Source organism: Delphinapterus leucas, chromosome 15 (assembly GCF_059928025.1).
Source record: "Delphinapterus leucas isolate spDelLeu-1000000601 "Yukka" chromosome 15, BTC_Dleu_Yukka2, whole genome shotgun sequence".
NCBI lineage: Eukaryota > Metazoa > Chordata > Mammalia > Artiodactyla > Monodontidae > Delphinapterus > Delphinapterus leucas.
Window position 1 is genome coordinate 63,013,991 of NC_143143.1, and position 19,616 is coordinate 63,033,606.

At 47.1% G+C, this 19,616-nt stretch overlaps 1 protein-coding gene across 1 annotated transcript; it reads left to right on the forward strand.

Moving 5' to 3' along the window:
- Positions 1-1,609: 1,609 nt before the first annotated feature.
- LOC111184445 (BPI fold-containing family A member 3) lies at positions 1,610-12,782 on the forward strand. Its single transcript, XM_022592974.2, has 6 exons — positions 1,610-1,733; positions 7,425-7,575; positions 9,666-9,773; positions 10,638-10,787; positions 11,998-12,082; positions 12,505-12,782. The coding sequence occupies exons 1-6, from the start codon at positions 1,610-1,612 to the stop codon at positions 12,574-12,576; spliced, it is 690 nt and encodes a 229-aa protein (XP_022448682.2). The 3' UTR covers positions 12,577-12,782.
- The last annotated feature ends 6,834 nt before the right edge of the window (positions 12,783-19,616 follow it).

Consider the following 19,616-nt stretch of genomic DNA (forward strand, 5'->3'; position numbering starts at 1 on the left):
CCAAGGACAACAGTGACCACTCTTCTCCAATTTTCTTGACAAAAAAAATAACAAAATCCCTACTGGTTACACAAGACCAGGAAGACTAGAAAAGTACATTTAAAGTAACTGATATTCTACAAACATTCCCAAGGGGGGCATGAACACTAAGAGAGGACCTCAGATCGGGAAAGCCATCACACTGAACTAATGCTTTTGATTTACGAGACCAGAAGTGAAGTGTCCAAGGATGGCCCGGGGCTTCTGGGAAATTCGCACAGGACCCTGCATGTCCCCCGCATCTTGGGGGGAGAGGAAAAGAAGGGGAAAGAGCCTTTGTCTCAGAGCTCACGGCAGCTGAATTGTCGGGCCCAGACTTCCAAGGTCTGTGCAGCTGCAGGAGAGCAGAGGAGGGACAGAGTGGTAGGAGGTGAGATCAGAGAGGACACCAGAGACCCTGCAGGCTCTGAGAGGCATTGCACAGATTTCAGCTTTCGCTCTGTGTGCGATGGGAAATTTTGGAGGGTTTTGAGTGGAGGAGTGCCATGGTCTGATTTATGTCTTAAAATGATTTCTCAGGCAGCCATATGCAAAAGAGATTGTAGTTGGGCCAGGGAAGAAGCTGGGACACCAGGTAGGACACCCCTGCAATAACTCAGGCCAAGATGATGGCAGCTGAGGAGGAGTGGTTAGATGTGGTCAGATCCTGGAAGTGTTGACAGGACTTCCTGACAGATGGGTCATGGGAGATGAGGAAAGAGGAGTGAGTCGAGGGGGACTCCAAGGGCTGTGGCTGGAGCAACTGGATGGATTGGGATGCCCACGTCTTGAGATGGTGAGGAGAGGGGATTTGAACTGAATTCTTAATGACCCTCCAACCCAGAGCAACAAGATAAACCTAATGCTTTGGCTTCAAGGCTCTCTGTCCCCTCCCTGTAAATCTTATCCACAAACCATCCATCCATCCAATTATTCATTCATTCATTTGTATCACTTAATAAACATCACTGGTAACTACCATGTGGTAAACATGGGAGGCACTGGACACAGGAGGATTAATTAAATTCACACCCTGCGCTCCAGAAACATATAATTTAGCGGGGGATTCAGAGACCAGCCATCCTGTTTTATGTATTCAGTCATCTGGTCCCTCAACGATCACCAGCACTTAACTTCTCACAAGCAAGCATTGCGATAGGCATTGCAGATGCCCCTGCCCTTAAGAAAGTCCTAGTCCAGTTGGAAAGCCTGAGATTAACCATCCTTGCCCATTCATTCATTCATTCATTCACTGAAGAGTCACCAACATCCACCTTGTGCTGGTCTGGGAGAGGTTTCCCACTGGATGACCCAACAGTGGGGTCTACCGGGTGTCTCTAAGCAACAAGACTTCCGTCTGGATCCCTGGCCTCCCCACAGGGTTCCACCTGCTGCCCTCACCATGTGAGCAAGCCCCAGTGGCAGCTGCCAGAGCCCATCACGACACCTCCCCACAGCATGCTGGGGGCTAACTTCGGTGTCGTCTTCTTACAGAAAACCATAAGTCCATCCATCCAGGTGGCCACCCTTGCAGCCATCCACGTGGGTACCATCTGACCTTTCTTAATACCCACAGGTCCAAGAACCCAAGATGCATTCACTCTGGAGGCTCCTGGTCCTCCTCAGCTCACTGGCCTTGCCCTTGGCACTCCATAAGCAGCCCTGGCCTGGCCTGGCCAAGACCCACAGAGACAGCAAATCGGGTCTGGCGAGAAGTAAGCTAATCCCATGCTCTGCCCACTGTCACAGGGAGGGTAGGGAAAGCATTAACTTGACCCCACCACTGACTTGCTAGATGACCTGGAGTTGGTCACTTACCCTCTTCTCTTCCTTTTTTCTTAGACCTGAAGTGCACAAAATTGAGTTTGAGTTGATCATATGCCTGTTCCTAGCACATCATCATTATCATGGACCATGGCAAGACCCCTCTTGTGTTTCATTTTATGTTATTTTCCTCTCGACCTCTTATTCTCACTCCCATTCCCCTCTTCCTTGGCAGGCATTGCAGCTTGTTTAATATAGGTGTTGGCTTTTTTGGGGTGGTGCTGCGCAGCTTGTGGGATCTTAGTGCCCTGACCAAGAATTGAAGTCGGGCCCCCGCAGTGAAAGCACAGAGTCCTAACCACTGGAAAGCCAGGAAATTCCCTAATACATGTGTTTTTAAATGCCCATATCCTTGTAAAACATACAGTGTTTTGATTTACATAAATGGTAAAGCTATATAGATTTCTTTTTTTTTTTTTTACTGTTTTCACTGGACACCGTGCTGTTGACATCTGTTGCTTCAGACTTGTACAGAAAAGTCCATGAAATACATCCACTTCATCATCACTTGGCCATTTCCCTAGGGATGAACACTTGAGTTGTCTCTAACTTCCCACTATTATAAACTACACAGCAATGTACATTCTCACGTGTCCTTCTTAGAACCTACGGGAGAATTTCCCTGGGATATACCCTGAAGGGAGATGGCTGGGCTCTAAGGCAGGTGCAAACTGAATTTAACTAAAGACTGCCAGATTGCTTTCTAGGATGGCTGTGCCAGTCTACACCCATTCCAATAACAAACAAGCATACCTGTATCCCTTGTTTCCCAACACTGGAGAGAATCCACTGGTATCAGCCTCCTTGAGCTGCCACAGCAAGATACCACAGACCAGGTGGCTTGAACAACAGACATTTATTTTCTCACAGCTCTGGAGGCTGCAAGTTCAAGATCAAGTTGCCCACAGGGTTGGTTTCTGGTGAAACCTCTCTTCCTGGCTTGTAGATGGCCACCTTCTCACTGTGTCCTCACAGGGTCTTTCCTCTGTGTGTGTACAGAGGGTGAGCGAGCATGTTCTGGTGTCTCTTCCTCTTCTTTTAAGGACGCTAGTCCCATCGGATTAAGGCCTCACCCTTATGACCTGATTCAACGTTAACTCCTCCCTCAAGGCCCCATCTCCAAATACAGTCACATTGGAGATTAAGGCTTCACTATATTGATTTGGGGTGGGGGGAGCACAATTCAGTACATAACAGCATCTTTCTAATTGTTTGCCAGTCTGATGTGTGTTTGAGTGATATCTAATTGTTTTAGCTTGATTAGTGAGATTAGTTTGATTAGTGAGAAGTTTGAGCAACACGTCTTAATTCTGTTAGCCATTTTGACTTCTTTGAATTCCCTGTTCTTATCTTTTGCCCATTTTTCTATTTGCTTTCCAATTTTTTTAATCCTCTTTGATTTGAGAAGATGTTAATTTATTCTTGACATTAGTCCCTTGTCAGGTCTAAGCATTGCTAACATCTCTCCCAAACTGTCACCTGTTAACTTTGTTTGTAGACACTTCATTGAACAGGAATATTTTCAAACTCATCAACATTTCATCTTATGGTTTATATTTGATGAGTCTTAAGCCCTTGTCTCCAGCCTGTTTTTTCTAACAGCTTTACAGTTTCACTTTTCACATATAGGATTTTAATCCATTTGGAGGCTATCTTTATGTATGTTTACATCTGTAAATTAGAGATTCAGCTTCACTTCTCTCCTTATGAGTCCATTCAACCCACCTACTAAATGGTCAACTTTCCAAACACATGGATTCCCTTTTGAGTTCTGTGTTCTGTGTCTGTGTAACTGTTTCTGTACCCAAAACATAATATTTTAAATACTACATCTTTGTAAAATGCCATTTTATCTGATAGAACTTTCTTCTTCCAAATGAATCTTAGACTGTGTTGAGTTCCTTAAAAAAGAGAAAAAATCTTCTGGAAATTTAATTAGGGTTTCACTGAATTTGTTTATTAATTTAATGACAATTGACATTTTTGCAGTATTATGTTAGGCAATTACAAAAGTAATATATCTTTCAATTTATTCAGATTATATTTTAGATCCCTTAATAGAATTTTAAATTTATGTAAATGTCTTAAGTATGTTTTGTTAAATTGATTCTTAGAGAATTTATGGGTTTTGTTGCCACAGTAAATATTGCCTAATTTTCTATTATATTTTCTAGTTGGTATTGCTGGTACAGATGAGAGGAAAGCGGTTGATTTTTAAAACTTAATCTGTTATCCAAAAGTCTTACTGACCACTTATTAGTTCTAATAATTTGTCTTACTTATTCTGTTCAATTTTCTATCTAGAGGATTATATCATTTGCAAATAGTGACAGTCTTATCTTTTCTCTTCTAAACCTTATACTTCTTGCGCCTTTTTCTTATCTTGCACTATAGCCAAGGCCTCCTATAGGAATGGGAATATATCTAGAATTCTCCACTTAGTATATTTCTGTAGGTTTTTGGGATATAGTTTTTATCATGTTAAGAAAGTCCCCTTATATTTCTAGTTTCCTAAATTTTTCTTAATCATAAATCAGTATTGGTCCTTAACAAATGTTTTTCTGCATCTAAAAATTAATCCATCTTTTTCTTCTACTCTGTTAATGTGATAAACTGTATTAATAGATTTTCTTATGTTGAACCCATCCTAGCATTTCTGGAATAAATATGATATTTTTATAACATACTATAATTATCTATTTATAATCTGCTATTATATTATTTTTATAATGTACTTTATTATTTTTATCATGTATTATTTTTATAATATACATTAATGTATTTATAATGTATCAAACTAAAATTTATATTTTATAATGTAATATGATATTTTTATAATGTACTATTAGCTATTAGATTTGTTAGCTAGTAATTTATTTAGGATCTTAGCAAATTTTTCATACATAAAATTGATGTGTAATATCTTTTCCTTGTACTGTTCTTGAAGCAAGTTGTACTAGCCTCATAAAATGAATTTTGCATCTTCTTTTCCTATTTTCTTTCACAATTACCTTTTCATAAAGTTGGGTAAAAGTCTTCCATAAAACCATCTAGATCAAAACTTTTGGGGAATGAGATCACCTGTTTCTATTTCTTTTTTTTTTTTTTTTTTTTGCGGTACGCGTGCCTCTCCCGTTGCGGAGCACAGGCTCCGGACGCGCAGGCTCAGCGGCCATGGCTCACGGGCCCAGCCGCTTCGCGGTATGTGGGATCCTCCCTGACCGGGGCACGAACCCGTGTCCCCTGCATCGGCAGGCGGACTCTCAACCACTGCGCCACCAGGGAAGCCCTGTTTCTATTTCTTAATGGTTTTAAGTTATCGATGTTTCCCATTTCCCCTCATCATGACTTGGCATTTTATGGTTTGCCATAAATGTATGCATTGCATTTAGGTTATCAAATATATTCACATGTGGTTGTGGCTCCAGGTATCCTCATCTGTACAGTAGGTGCAGTTAGAATGCTGTTTCATTGGGCTGCTTTTGAGACTTAAATGAAGGCAAGTATGTGCAAAGTGTTTTTCAACTGTGAAAATGTTTATCTCTACAACCACTTCTCACATATCTGTTAGGGTGTTACAGAAAACTCAGGTCAATCTGGTTTAAACAATAAAAAAAAAAAAAGTATTTCACACAACTGAAAGTCATAGGTAGGGCAAGCTCCGGGTTTGGTTCAATCAGCAGCTCAAAGCTGCCAACCAGAACTGAATTTCATCCTTTTTTAGCTCTGTTATCGTCATGGTTTCATCCACAGGCTGTTGGTTCACAGTGTGATAGGAAAATGGTGGCCAGTGGCCATTGGAGCTATAGGCTGTCTTGTTCCTTTCCAGTAGGAGAAAGAGAAAGAAACCTTCCCTTCAAACATGAAGCATAGGGTCTGTTTAGTCTGATAGAACCAACTTGGATCATATGCGAACTTTGTACCTGTAAGAGTCACCATGCAATGATAATCAACAGCCTCATCTGGACCAAGAATTGAAAAGAGTGTCTGAATCAAAAGAGGGGTCAGATGGGAAGAATAGGACGAATGGGTGGATGGGAGAGTGGGTAGATAAGAGGATGGATGGGAGGATGTATGGATGAGTGGATGGATGGGTAGATGGATGGATTGATGGATGGATATTGGATAGACAGATAGATGGAGAATAGATGGGAGGATGGATGGATGGACGAATGGATGGATGGATGGATACTGGACTGACAACTACTAGTGTCTACTGCTCACCAATTCCCAGGTGTTACTATCATCATTAACCAAGAACCACTAAGAGTTCTAGGCATACCTATAGTTTCACTCCATCCTTGAAACTATTTCTTTACTGTATGTTCTCCTACTAGATAGAAAAATGGTTTGTGTGTTTAGTGCCCAGTACTGAGCTTGATACCCAGTAGATGCTCAGTAAATATCCTTTGGCTAAATGTCTCAATATTCCTAGTAAGTATCCTATGAGATGGGTATTATTACTGCCCTATTACACAGATGAGGAAATCAAGATTCAGGGAGGTAGCAGAGCTAGGATTTGAACCCAGATCTATGACTCCAGAGACATTTTCTTTTTTTTTTTTTAAATTATTTTATTTTATTTATTTATTTTTGGCTGCATTGGGTCTTTGTTGCTGTGTGTGGGCTTTCTCTAGTTGTGGCGAGCCGGGGCTACCCTTTGTCCCGGTGCGCGGGCTTCTCATTGCGGTGGCTTCCCCTGTTGCGGAGCACGGGCTCTGGGTGCACGGGCTTCAGTACTTGTGGTGCACAGGCCTAGCTGCTCGGAGGCATGTGGGATCTTCCTGGACCGGGTCTCGAACCCGTGTCCGCTGCATTGGTGGGCGGACTCCCAACCACTGCGCCACCAGGGAAGCCCCAGAGACACCTGCAGCAGAAACATGGGGTGCTGAAAGAGGGTCTGGGGGCTGGCCCTGGAGGATACTGGTGAGGTGTGACAATAGCTTCTGTGGCTCTGCAGTAATACATAGTTCTCAGTGTGGGGCCTGAACACCTAGAGGGTTGAGTCAGTGCAATAAATGTGTCTTGAGGTGAGCTCTGAGGTTTGTCAGAACGGGGCCCCCAACCTGGGCAGCTGGGGTCTAGGGTCCAGAGAGCTAGGACTTCACACAAGTCAATAGCTTTTCAAATTTTCCTCCTTTTTGGAATTCATTCTTTTCCACTGGTAGCTCCACCCAGCCTTGCAGTTTATTCCGAGACTGGTGGGGGAGGATTTCCATTTATTCTCTCCTTATTTGCCCACCTCTTTTTCTCTTCAACCAACATTTACTGTGATCCAGGTCCTGTACGTTAGGCTCTGTGTTTCACATTCAGAGATACAGCACTGGGCAAAATTTCAACCATAATATCTCTCTTTAGCAGCTATTGCCTGCCAGACCCTCTGCAGGTGTGTCACACCAGCACTGCAAAGCATCATTTCACGGATGAAGAATGTGGATCTCAGTGTTGGGGGCAGGGGGATGACACACCAATCACTCAGCAAGAAGCCGGTGTGCCAGCCTGCAACCTGGGCCTCCTGGCTCCAAACCCCCCACCTTTGCCAGGACATCGTGCAATGTCACTGGTCCCATATCCATTTCCAGTTATTGCGCAGGGCCTCATGAAGTGCAATACAGAGCGCCGAATCCAGAACATCCGCTTCCTGGACAGTCTGAATGCCTCCAGGCAGACGGCCTCGGGGATGGTGGCCTGGCTAATTGGCAGCATGAGCCTTCAGCAGCATCAAGAAGGCAGGTGAGATCTTGAACCCCGTCACTGGCCCTGGGACTCCTGATAAAGCTCTAAGAGGGCAGAGCTTGAGGGCATGGCAGTACGAGGCCTGTGAAGAGGAAAGGAGGGAAGATTGGAAGGAGATGTCACACCCAGCACAAGGATGAGTAGGGGCCCAGCACAAAGGGTCACTGGGAGAGGCAGCACAGCAGAATAATTAAAGGTGAAGGTTTGGGAGCAAAAGTTTCTGCATTTAACTCCTGACTCTGGGGCTTCCCTGGTGGCGCAGTGGTTGAGAGTCCGCCTACCAATGCAGGGGACACGGGTTTGTGCCCCAGTCCGGGATGATCCCACATTCCGCGGAGCGGCTGGGCCTGTGAGCCATGGCCACTGAGCCTGCGCGTCCGGAGCCTGTGCTCCGCAACGGGAGAGGCCACAGCAGTGAGAGGCCCGCATACCGCAAAAAAAATAAAATAAAATAATAAATAATAAATAAATCCTGACTCTGCCACCAACTTTGGGGAAATTGCTGGGCTACTCTGGTCTCATCTATAAAATGGGTACCCAGAGCACAGCCTGGATAAACATCTGGGGTGCCAAAGGAACCCAGGACTAGAGTCAGACATTTGAACCCCACTCTTGCTTGAAAGCTGTGTGACTCTGGGCAAGGCATTTGAGCTCCCTGAGCTCCAGCCTTGAGACCTCCTCAATGAAATGGGCGTAATTATCCCTGCGTCCTGGAGCTGTTAGGAGCTTTCCCTGTGGCACGTAGTGGATGCGTAGCCATTGGTATAATTAGCCTCGCAGAACTGGGCCTGTCCTCCACCTCCATTTTCCCCCCTTCCTCTCAATGGAGGCAGGCCTCCCCAGCTGCCTGGTCTCAAAGCTGCTCAAATGTAACACCATGATCCCAGCCTTGACCTACCTTCTCTCTGATTTGAATCCCTCATTCCCTCTATTTGAATGAGCTCCAGTACTCACCAGCAGGGTTTCCCTTGCTGTGTGCAGTCACAGTCACCTCCCTTCATTCATTCCTTTAACAATTGTTACAGTTATTCATTGAGCGTCTACTGTGTACCAGCACCTGGGCTGGGTACTGGGAATACAGCTCTACATAGACCTACAGTTCCTGCCCTTTTGGATCGTACATCCTAGTTAGTGAGATAGGACACAAAAGTAAATAACTGATTTCAGATGGAGGGATATAACATGAAGACAAATTTAGCCAGGTCAGGGGTGAGAGTGAGAGGGTTGATCGGGGGACCTTCCTAACCCTTAAGTAGAAATATGAATGAAGAGAAGGAGGTGAGTGACATGAGGTCATGGGGGCACAGTGAGTGCAAAGGCCCTGAGGTAGGAAGGAGATTGATGCATTTGAGGAGGAGGAAAAGTCCTGTGTGGCTGGGTGAGCAAGGGGAGGGTGGTAGGAGATAGGGCTGCAGAGGCAGGTGAGGCCAGACCCTGCAGATCTGAGGGGCTGTGATGCGGAGTTCAGATTTTATTGCAAGAGCAGTGAGAAACCAGTGGAGAACACTGAGTGATAGGGGAGTGTTAAGGCCCCTCTGGCTGCCACATGGAGATCATTTGTGGAGAGGCCAAGATCGTAGCCTGGAGCCCAGAGAGAAACTAGAGCATCTCCAGGCAAGAAGTGATGGTGACCTGGACCAGATGAAAGCAACAGAGTAACGGGAAGTGGCCCATTTCAGGATATATTTTGCAAGCAGAACCAATATGATTTGCTAATGAGTGGAATGTGGCCGTGAGGGATGGAGAGAAGTCGAAGACAGCTCCCACGGTTTGGGTCTGGGCCCCTGGGAAAGTGGTGGGGCTATCCACTGAGAGCGGGAGGCTGGCTCTGAGAACAGGCCCAGGGGCTGGGTCCGCAGTTGGCTATGGGTTTCACAAGTCAGTTGTGTGGAGCTGTTGGGGGGCGCTCAGGGACAGCTTGTAACCCCAGGGCTCCTGCAGGGAGCTCTTGCCCTCAGAGCATCTGTAAAAGGATCTGACTCCAAATCCGACTGCTAGGAGACAGGCCAGCCTTGTCTGTAACGCCCAAGGCCTTGAGGTCTGAGACCCTTCACCCTTGCAGGGGTCTTTGCTCTTTCCTTGTGCAGCGCCAACGTCACCAACATTCAGCTGGACTATGGTGGGATCCGGATGTCTTTCCATAAGGAGTGGTTCTTGGCAAACATCTCACTTGAATTTGACATTGACTCAAGACTGTAAGTCATACAGAAGCGGGGCCTGAAGGGCACTGTTCCTCTTCACTGGGAACCTGGGAGTGGGGGGAGGGGGTGGATTTCGGCAATTTGGGGAACCCAGATCTTTCTGCTGCAAACTGGTTTCAATTCCTGGTTTCCGAACTCACTTGCTGTGTGACCTTGGGCAAGTCACTTCACATCTCTGAGCCTTGGTTTCTTCAGCTGAAATATGGATGGTGATCACAGGTCAGTGGAGGCAGATCATATGCTCATTTAAACCTATGTGAGTTCCCTACAACGATTTTTAAAAAGAGAAACAGGGGGCTTCCCTGGTGGCGCAGTGGTTGAGGGTCCGCCTGTCGATGCAGGGGACATGGATTCGTGCCCCAGTCCGGGAAGATCCCATATGCCGCGGAGCGGCTGGGCCCGTGAGCCATGGCCGCTGAGCCTGCGCGTCCGGAGCCTGTGCTCCGCAACGGAAGAGGGCACGGCAGTGAGAGGCCCGCGTACCGCCAAAAAAAAAAAAAAAAAGAGAGTTTAATGATCGCATCACCCTTCCCTCCTCCGGTTTAGACTACCCTTTAACATCTACTGCCTCTGGGAGGGCTCCACTAAATTGTAAAGATTTTAGAATAAGATTAACTCTCAATTTTTGAATTTCCGAAGGCCCCCTAATCTGGTCTATTTAAAGGATTTTCAGAGGGCGCTCTGGCTAGTAATGTTTTTCTCCTTAATCGCTGACCACAGAATTTAACATCCAGGCAACGTGGAGCCCCACTGTGCTGATGTGTTGAAAGAGCCACTCTCCGTGTTGGCTGCTTCCTCCTCCTTCTATTCTTTCTCTGTCTCCTGCCCCTCCCCCCTCCTCCTCTCTCTCGTCCCCAGGCCCTTCAATAACCAGATCATAAAGACACACGCGCGCATGAACCTCGCTGTGGAGTTCTGGCTGGAGAAAGATGAGTTTGGCCGGAGGGATCTGGTGATAGGCAACTGCCGCGTGGAGCCCAGCAGCGTCCGCATGACTGTCCTCGATGAGTAAGATCCCAGCCACCCCTCCCCAGGGCTGGGCCCCTTCCTGACTGGCCCTGGCTGCAGCCACAGGTCTCCACCACCTCCTGGGTGAGCCCCAAAGAGATCTCACCCAGGATCTTCCCCAGGATCTGTTCCTCCTCCTGCATCCCCATCCCAGAGGTGGCCCTGCCACCCTCCCAGAAGCCAGACTCCTCCTCCGCCTCACCCCCCACAGCCCATCTTCCACAGGTCCCATCAATGACCTCCTGGCAACCCTCACCTGCTCCCTTTCTCTCCATCCCCACAGCCACTGACTGGGCTCGCAGTCCACTTCCTGGACCACTGTGGAAGTCTCCTCCAACTTTCTCTGACTCAGACCTCACCGCTTTCACTCTTTTCTCCCCCTGCAGCAGAAATCACTTTCTAGCCCAGAAATCTAGCCATGTCAGCCAGCCCCTGCTCCAGACACTCCAATGGTTCTCCAGTGCCCTCTGGATGAAGAGCAAACTCCTGGATGTCACTCAAGGCCCTACTTGTCCTGTCCCCTACCCCACTCTGCAGCCCTTTGCCCTCAAGTCTCTCTGAAGAACCCCCTCCATCAATATGCCATACATTTTCATACCACCGTGCCTTTGCATATGCTGATCCTTATGCTTGGATGCCCCTCCTTCCTTCTTTAAAGCTCTTCCTCATCACTCATTCATTCAACAAATATTTGCCGAGAACCTACTATGTGCTAGGCACAACATGCTTGATGCTAGGGATACAGTAGTGAACAAGACAGAAAAAAATAGACTTAAATAAACATCTGTAGACTAGCTGACCAAGTGTGTCAACCCCAACAGACTGAGTCCCTCAAGGGCAAGATTTGTGTCTGATCTCTCTCTGTAATTCCAGAATGCTGAAAGCAACTAGGTCATCAGTGGATATCCGTTCATTTATTCATCAGAGATCCACTGAATGCCTAGATCATGCCAGACATCCACGAAGAAAATTGTGGACTGTAGTTACTGACCTGGTTCTAATCTAATCAGCACTTAACTAGCTGTGTGACCTTGGGGAAGGCACATCACCTCTCTGAGCTGCGCCTTTGACTATTGCTTACAATGATGCCTCTCACGTAGGGCTCTCTGAGGATTAAATGGCTGTGTGAGATGTTCTCCACACACAGCACCTGACATTAGTATTGTCTATATTTATCTGTTCTGTTCTGTATATCTATCTCTCTTTCTAGAGATATCCCACCAAAGATGAAACATTTTTTCCACAACCTCAGAGACAACCTGGAAAAAGTTATCCCACACCTGATAGAAAGTCAGGTAAGTTTCAGAAAAGTAGTTTCACCTTGGGCATCCTTGAGTCCGAGGGTCAGGGCATATATACTGGCATTTCAGCAAAGAATTGGGCTTTAGAACCTGAGAAATCTCAAATTAAGATGTTAAATTTTGCCATCTACTGACTGTGTGTCCTTGGACAAGTGACTTAGCCTCCCTGAGCCTCAGTTTCCCCATCTGTAACATGGGAACCATCACAGTCCCCATTTCACAGAGAGCCACAAGGATTCAGGGGGGCAAAGCACGGAAGTGCTGTGCATAGCACCTGGTGGGTAGTTGGCGTTCAGTACAAGGGAGCCACACTTGCCATGATTCCTTGTGGAAATCCCGTGGCTTCCAGCCACAGCCCCTCCAGTTTTCTTTTCCCACTCCCTGGTCTGACCCTTCTCTCTGTGTTGGTGGCCCAGGAATGTCCTCTGATCGATGAAATCCTCAGGCAGCTGGATGTGAAACTGTTGAAAAGCCTCATGGGTGAGTGAGCACCTGTGTCCCTCCGGGGCGAGGACTCAGGACGGGCAAATGGCCAGAAGAGGTGTCCCCGCTGCAGCTCTCATTGAGGCCTGCTGAGGGGTGTCTGCATGTGCTCTGAGGACACTCAGAGGTGACCATATGACCATGACCTTCACTATCCCCCGAGAGAGCTGGGACAGCAGAGGGCACCCCTACCAAGCAGGCTGTGCCCTGCCAATTCACCCAAACCTCCAGGTTACCAGAGCTTCTCCCAAGATCTCCACTCAATCCTTTAGGGAGCACTGCCCTCCCACACACCCAAGCCCTCCCCCATCCCAGATCCATAAACAGATATAGTCCCTGCCTTCAGGGAGCTCACAGTGAGTGGAAGACACAAGAACTGAAAAATTAGATATCATTTGAAGAGTTTTAATGTGAATGTTCCCGGCACCAGGCCTTGGTCAGCATGGATGGATGAGAGACCCCTTCGGTGTGGACCTGGGGGTCAGAGGGCAGACACCTGGTGACTGATTCTGCCTCTTCTCCTTACAGAACAGGCCATTGCTCATGAACTCAACCAACTTTGAGTCCAGCCAGACTTCCACAAGCCAGACTTGAGCGCCCCCTAGCTGCCCACTGATAATCAGAAGGAGATTCCAGATTTGGAGACTACAAGTCGCCCTCAGAGTGGGGCTTCTGATGTCCCACTTTTACCACAGGCCCTGTGGACATCCTGTCCTCTTCCACAATAAATTCTAGCTCTGAAGGGTACAGAGGTCCTTCTGCCTGGGCCCTGAGGTTTGAGTTCCAAAAGTCAGACCTGATGAAGGTCCATCCTGAGACTTGGCTGATGGCTGATAAAGTCCATCCCAAACCCAGGATATGCCTGAGTTTGCTCATCAGCCCAGAAATGCCAGAGAAAACACTCTTTCTTTTCCTGTAATTTGCAGCCAATCGCCTATCCATGGATGTGCTCATCAGTGTGGGGAGGGCCCTGTTGAGAGTTCCCATCCCCTTGTTCATTCAACCCATGTTTATTGAGCACCTAATATGTGCCCAGAACCTTGCTGGGCTCCAAGGGGGTGAAGAAGAACGGTGACAGAGTGGTAAAGTATAAACACTGGCACCAAACAGATCTGAGTTCAAATTTGATTCAGCCCAACGAGAAGTTCCAGGAGGGTATAAACATGTGCGTCAGGGTGACCAATGACCCTCCAGCCCCCAGCACAGGCCTGACACCAAATGTGTGCTCAGCAAATACCCATGGTTAAATAATGGGTGAGTCCTCGTCTTATGACTCCCTAGCTGTATCGGGGACAAGGCATTTTACCTTTTGGTCTCCCTCCCCTGCAAAGTGGGAATAGAAATCTTACACGATGTGGAGCAGCGGGGACCTCACACTGCTGGAGGGAGATGAGTCGCATCTCCACTTTGTAAAACTCGTGGCAACATCCCCTGAAGGGCAACATATTCCTCCCTCTGACCCACAGTCCCGATCCTAGGTACAGAAATACATGCACATGGGCACCGCAAGACATGTCCAACATTGCTCATAGCATCCATAGTCATAATAGCCCCAGAGTGAAAACTCCCTAAATGCCCATCAAAAGAATGGGTAAACAGAATTGGTAAATACCTTGTGGGATCGTCACCAGCGGAATGCTCTACAGTAATGAAAATAACCTACACCCACACAACCACGTGGATGGATCTCACACACCTAACAAAGCCAGGCCCTGAAACACACGTCTCCCATCTATATGAGGCTCAAACACAGCAAACCTAACCCGTGCTGTCAGAGGTCAGGATGGTGGCTACCCCTCAGGGAGAGGGTTAGTGACTGGACGTAGTCGGAGGGCCTTCTGGAGGGCTGGTAACAGTCTGTTTCTTGATCTGGGTGCTGGTTATGGGGAGGGTGTTCAGTTTGTGAAAATTCATTGAGCGGTTCACTTATGTGCATTTTTCTTATGTATGTTATACTTTAACAAAAAATTTTTTTTTGAAAATAAAAACTATTTACCATGCAGGATGTTTGTAGGAGTACATGAAAAGACATTTGCAATATGTTTAGCATCTGCTAGGTCCATGGGCAATACTTATTAAAAGTCATTTAATTCATGGTTAATTATTTGATTAATGACTACTCACTTCTTAAATATAGATTCCTGCCCTCCTCCACCCAAGGAAAGGGAGAGCATACTGAGAAATCAAGGGGAAATACACACACACACACACACACACACACACACACACACACAATAATAGTAGCACATACATCTAAGCACTCTGCATGTGCCAATCTTGGTGTTAGGAGCTTGCATCCAGCATCTCATCAAATCCTCACAGAAACCCCATGAAGTCCAAAACTGCTATCCTATTCATGCATGAGGACACTGAGGCTCAGAGAGGGCAAGCCACTTGCCCAAGGTCACAGAGCCAGGAAATGACCAAGCCGACTGCACTCAAGCAGCCAGACTCCAGAGCCCACAGCCTTGACCACTCTGAATCCCCACTTCAGTCTTCCATCCCTTCCTTCTAACACCCCTATCCCACCCACAACCCCACACTGGGAGAAAAATGTTGAAATCTGCGTTCTGCTAGATTGACAAGCTCAAACAAGGAAGTGTCAACAGCTCAAAGATGAGAATGGGGCAAGAGATACTCATGTCTCCATCTTTCAATTCAGACTCCCTAATCCGAAATGCTTCACTGGGGATCTGCAACCCTAAACACCCATGTTCACACGAATGATTCCCCCGACAGCCTTGAGTTTACAGGGGTTTTCCAGCTCATGATTCAAAGAGCAAACATGGGAGGGCTGGGCCCCATCCTCCAGCGAGGTTGCCTGGTCCCTTGTGAAGGCAGCTTTTGTCTGTCCTCTTCCTGATCCTTCCAGGGGTGCCTTTCTCAAGGGGCCTCCTTGGGTTTCTCGCATTCTGTTTTCTTTTCATTTTGAGGTTCACAGAGCTGTGGACTCATTGTGTTTTCTCCTGGAGGAGCTTGTTTCACAATGGACCTCTATTATGATACTGGGGTCTGGGGTTGGGGGCGGTAATTGAAGCAGAAATTCAGCCCCAAATACTCAGAAGCTTGCTCCAGGCCCTGCTCACCTGTGCTTGTAACTTCCAAGCCCTTCCGTACAGAGTTCTGACTCCCAGGGAAGAGAACCAGCATCCCACCCCCAAGTTCTGGAAAAACGACCTTGCATAGTTCAGAGGCCCTTGAAAAATAAAATGAACTCTGCCCTTTAGAAATGGATCTCATGGTTTTTCTGACCGGACTGGATGGATATTTATTAAAATAAAAAGGGAAGTGGCAGGACTCTAGATGTTAATTTTTCCTTTTAGTTCATCTGTATTTTCTCGATTTTTCACCAGTGAACCCATGTTCATTAGCAATAATATAAAATGGATATACAGAGAACCACAAACACTGGATATACAGAGAAGAGGTAGCTTCCTTATTCGATCTGTAACTAACCCATTCTTCTTTACAGTAACCACTTATTAGAGGGGAAACACTACATTTTCAGTCTATTTTAAACCATAGTTCAATTCAGTACATAAAAATGGATCCCTTGATTCGCAAAATGATACCAGTAAAGGCTCCCAAACACAGTCATAATCTGATACGTAGGAAGAAAAGGGCATGACCTCCAGTTTCTGACAAACACGTTGGGGAGGCATTGATGTCGCCAATGCGGAAAACACTGTCTTGAAATGTTAGCTGGGTGTCCGTCCATGCTTCCTGATGCCCCATGACCCTTGCCCTGCTCAGGGCACTGGAACAAACAGTACCTGTGTTTCAAGGAAGGGCAACTTCAGCAGAAGCAGAGAGAAGGCTTTCGAGTCTACAAAGCCTGGGTCTCTGACAAAACAGCAGTGACAGAGAACAGATCAGTGGTTGCCAGTTGCAGGGGAAGAGGGAGGGGGTAACTATGAAAGGGCAGCATGAGTGTATTTTGGGGGTGATGGAACTGTTCTGTATTATTGTATTATTGTGGCTACATAAAACTATTCATGTGGGCTTCCCTGGTGGTGCAGTGGTTGAGAGTCTGCCTGCCGATGCAGGGGACACGGGTTCGTGCCCCGATCCGGGAGGATCCCACATGCCGCAGAGCGGCTGGGCCCGTGAGCCATGGCCGCTGAGCCTGCGCGTCCGGAGCCTGTGCTCCGCAACAGGAGAGGCCACAACAGTGAGAGGCCCACGTACCGCAAAAAAAACAACAACTATTCATGTGTTAAACTCATTGAATTATACACCCAAAAAAAGTCAATTTTACTGTAGGTTAAATTTTTTTAAAGACTGAGTTGTTTTGTTTGTTTGTTTGTTTTAGTTATAAGATACTATTTCTCTTTTCACTCTCTCTCCCTTTTTTATCGGCCGTACCCTGCGGCTTACAGTATCTTAGTTCCCCCACCAGGGATTGAACCCAGGCCACGGCAGTGAAAGTGCTGAATCCTAACCACTGAACTGTCAGGGAATTCCTAAAGCCTGGGTTTTTCAATTTCAAAATTTGGGGCATAGTAGACATTAAGAATAGCATATACATGATGAATTGAAGCAAGGTTTCCTGCCCTCAGGACTAGAAAATTTCCCATGTTGGGTTGGTGGAGTGTGAGGGTCCAAGAGAAATTGAAGAGAAAATAGTTCTAGTGGGTTCTGAGAAGTGTCTCATGGCCTTGCTTCTCCCCAGGCAAACCTTGACGTGGGAGGAGGACAACAGAAACCCCAAGTCAACGTGCGGGATTCCAGAACAGAGGGATTCTGTGTCCACATTCCCTTCCAGAACCAGGAGAGGTGGCAGGACCCCAGGGAGAGAAAGTTAACTGGCAGGTCTCAGTAGTTCCAGGCAGATGGGCTGCGGCAGTCCCCCGGGATCCTGCCTGAGACACAGAACAATTTTGGGTGTCCAGCAAGGGTGTCCAGTAAAAAGTAAAGGCTAGGGCTTCCCTGGTGGTGCAGGGGTTGAGAGTCCGCCTGCCGATGCCGGGGACACGGGCTCGTGCCCCAGTCCGGGAAGATCCCACACGCCGCGGAGCAGCTGGGCCCGTGAGCCATGGCCGCTGAGCCTGCGCGTCCGGAGCCTGTGCTCCACAACGGGAGAGGCCACAACAGTGAGAGCCCCGCGTACCGCAAAAAAAAAAAGTAAAGACTAAATTCGAAGGGGCCTTTTGGATGGGAGGGAAGCACAGCATCTTGGCATCAAGGGGTCAGATGGCATATGGCTGCTTCTATATTTCCAGTCAAAACAGGGACAGGACAGCCTTCTTCAGATGCCTTGGCACAAATAAAGCCCCTGGAACAGAAATAAAATCCCAGGGGGAAATGGGGAAGTTTTTGTTACTCAGCAAAATGGCATGTGAAATGCTAAACTATACATACATTAGAAAAAAAATATGTAGGGGAGTTCGCTGGTGGCCTTGTGGTTAGGATTCAGAGCTTTCACTGCGGAGGCCCAGGCTAGATCCCTGGTCAGGGAACCATCCCACATGCTGCGTGGCATGGCGCAGCCAATAAGCAAATAAATAAATAAATGAAGGGATTATGTATTAAAAAAAAAAATGTAGGGACCTCCCTGGCAGTCCAATGGTTAAGACTTTGCCTTTCAATGAAGGGGGTGCGGGTTCGATCCCTGGTTGGGGAGCTAAGATCCCAGAGGCCTTGCGGCCAAAAAAACAAAACATAAAATATAAGCAATATTGTAACAAATTCAATAAAGACTTTAGAAAATGGTCCACATCAAAAAAAATCTTCAAAAAAAAATGTAGACACATGAGTTTATGAACTGAAGTTCATACCCCATCCCCAGACATTATCCCCCACAACCCTGTGAGGTAGATATTATCCTCCCATTTTACAGATGAGGAAACTGAAGTTCAAAGGTTTGGAGGGACTTGCCCAGGGTCACAGGATTTGAACCAGGGCAATATGCGCCCATATCCATCCCCTTTCTGCCGTAACACAAATGCAGCCTCCTAGCTTCAAACCAGCAGCTGTTAGCTGTCCAGTAACAGACTTGAATCCATTCTTTGGCTTATCTGCTTCCATTTCCCCCCAAAATAGTGGCAACCTGACCCAAACCACAAGAGTTGTACCAAGATAACATAAAAGGGGACCCCTTTGAGGATGACTGACAACATACAAGCTGTGGGAAGAGTCTGGTGAGCGCTTGAATGGATGATTGAGTTCAAGGCCATGGCCCAGCCCCTTGGAGGCATCGGCCAGACTCTCACAGGAAGTGGGAGCAGCTCCAGTGAAGGTCTGACATGAGGGGAAGGCAGCGTGGCTCACTGATTACAGGGGCATCAGACACAGGGGAGAATTCTGACACCACTCACTCGCTGTGTGTCCCTGGGAAGTAATCACCTTCTCTGAACCTTAGTCTCCTTATCTGACATTTGAGGTTCAACAATATCAAGCACTCATGACAAAGATGAAGTTCAAGTATGGAAAGCACCTGGCACAGAGTAGGTGGTCCATAAATGTGCATTTCGCCCTTCTCTCTCCGCTTTTGCTTTTAATATGCTCTCACTGGACTAGGGCCTGGACCTCCCTGTGCCTCGTTTTTTCACCTGTAAAATAGACTCCAAAGGCCCAAGTGGTGGTAACAAATGCCTCATTACTTCATTTGGAGAAGGGAAGAAGAAAGGGTAAGGGTAGAGACCAGGATGTCACACAATCCCTCAGGCCTGGGAAACTGGAAAGCATTTTCCAGGCTATAAAAGTGGGAGGCATGACATTCACAGACATGGGGATGCAAAACGGTCAGAGCGTGCCCAAGGCATCCTCATCTCTCAGCCCAGTGATTAAGAGAAAGGACTAGAGCGTGAATGCCTAGGCCCCATGCCCACTGTGAGACTCTGGACATGTCACCTCACACTACGAGCCTCAGTTTCCCCCTTGTAGAATGGACGTACTCATTCCCATCCCACACAGGGTTGTGAGGGGCTGGAGGTGAAAAACGATGCCGCACCTGGCATTCAGCAAGAGCTTGGCAAGTATTAGCTGTTGACACTGTTTTTATTGTTATTATTATCCAATGGGTTGAGTCCTAATGATACTGACC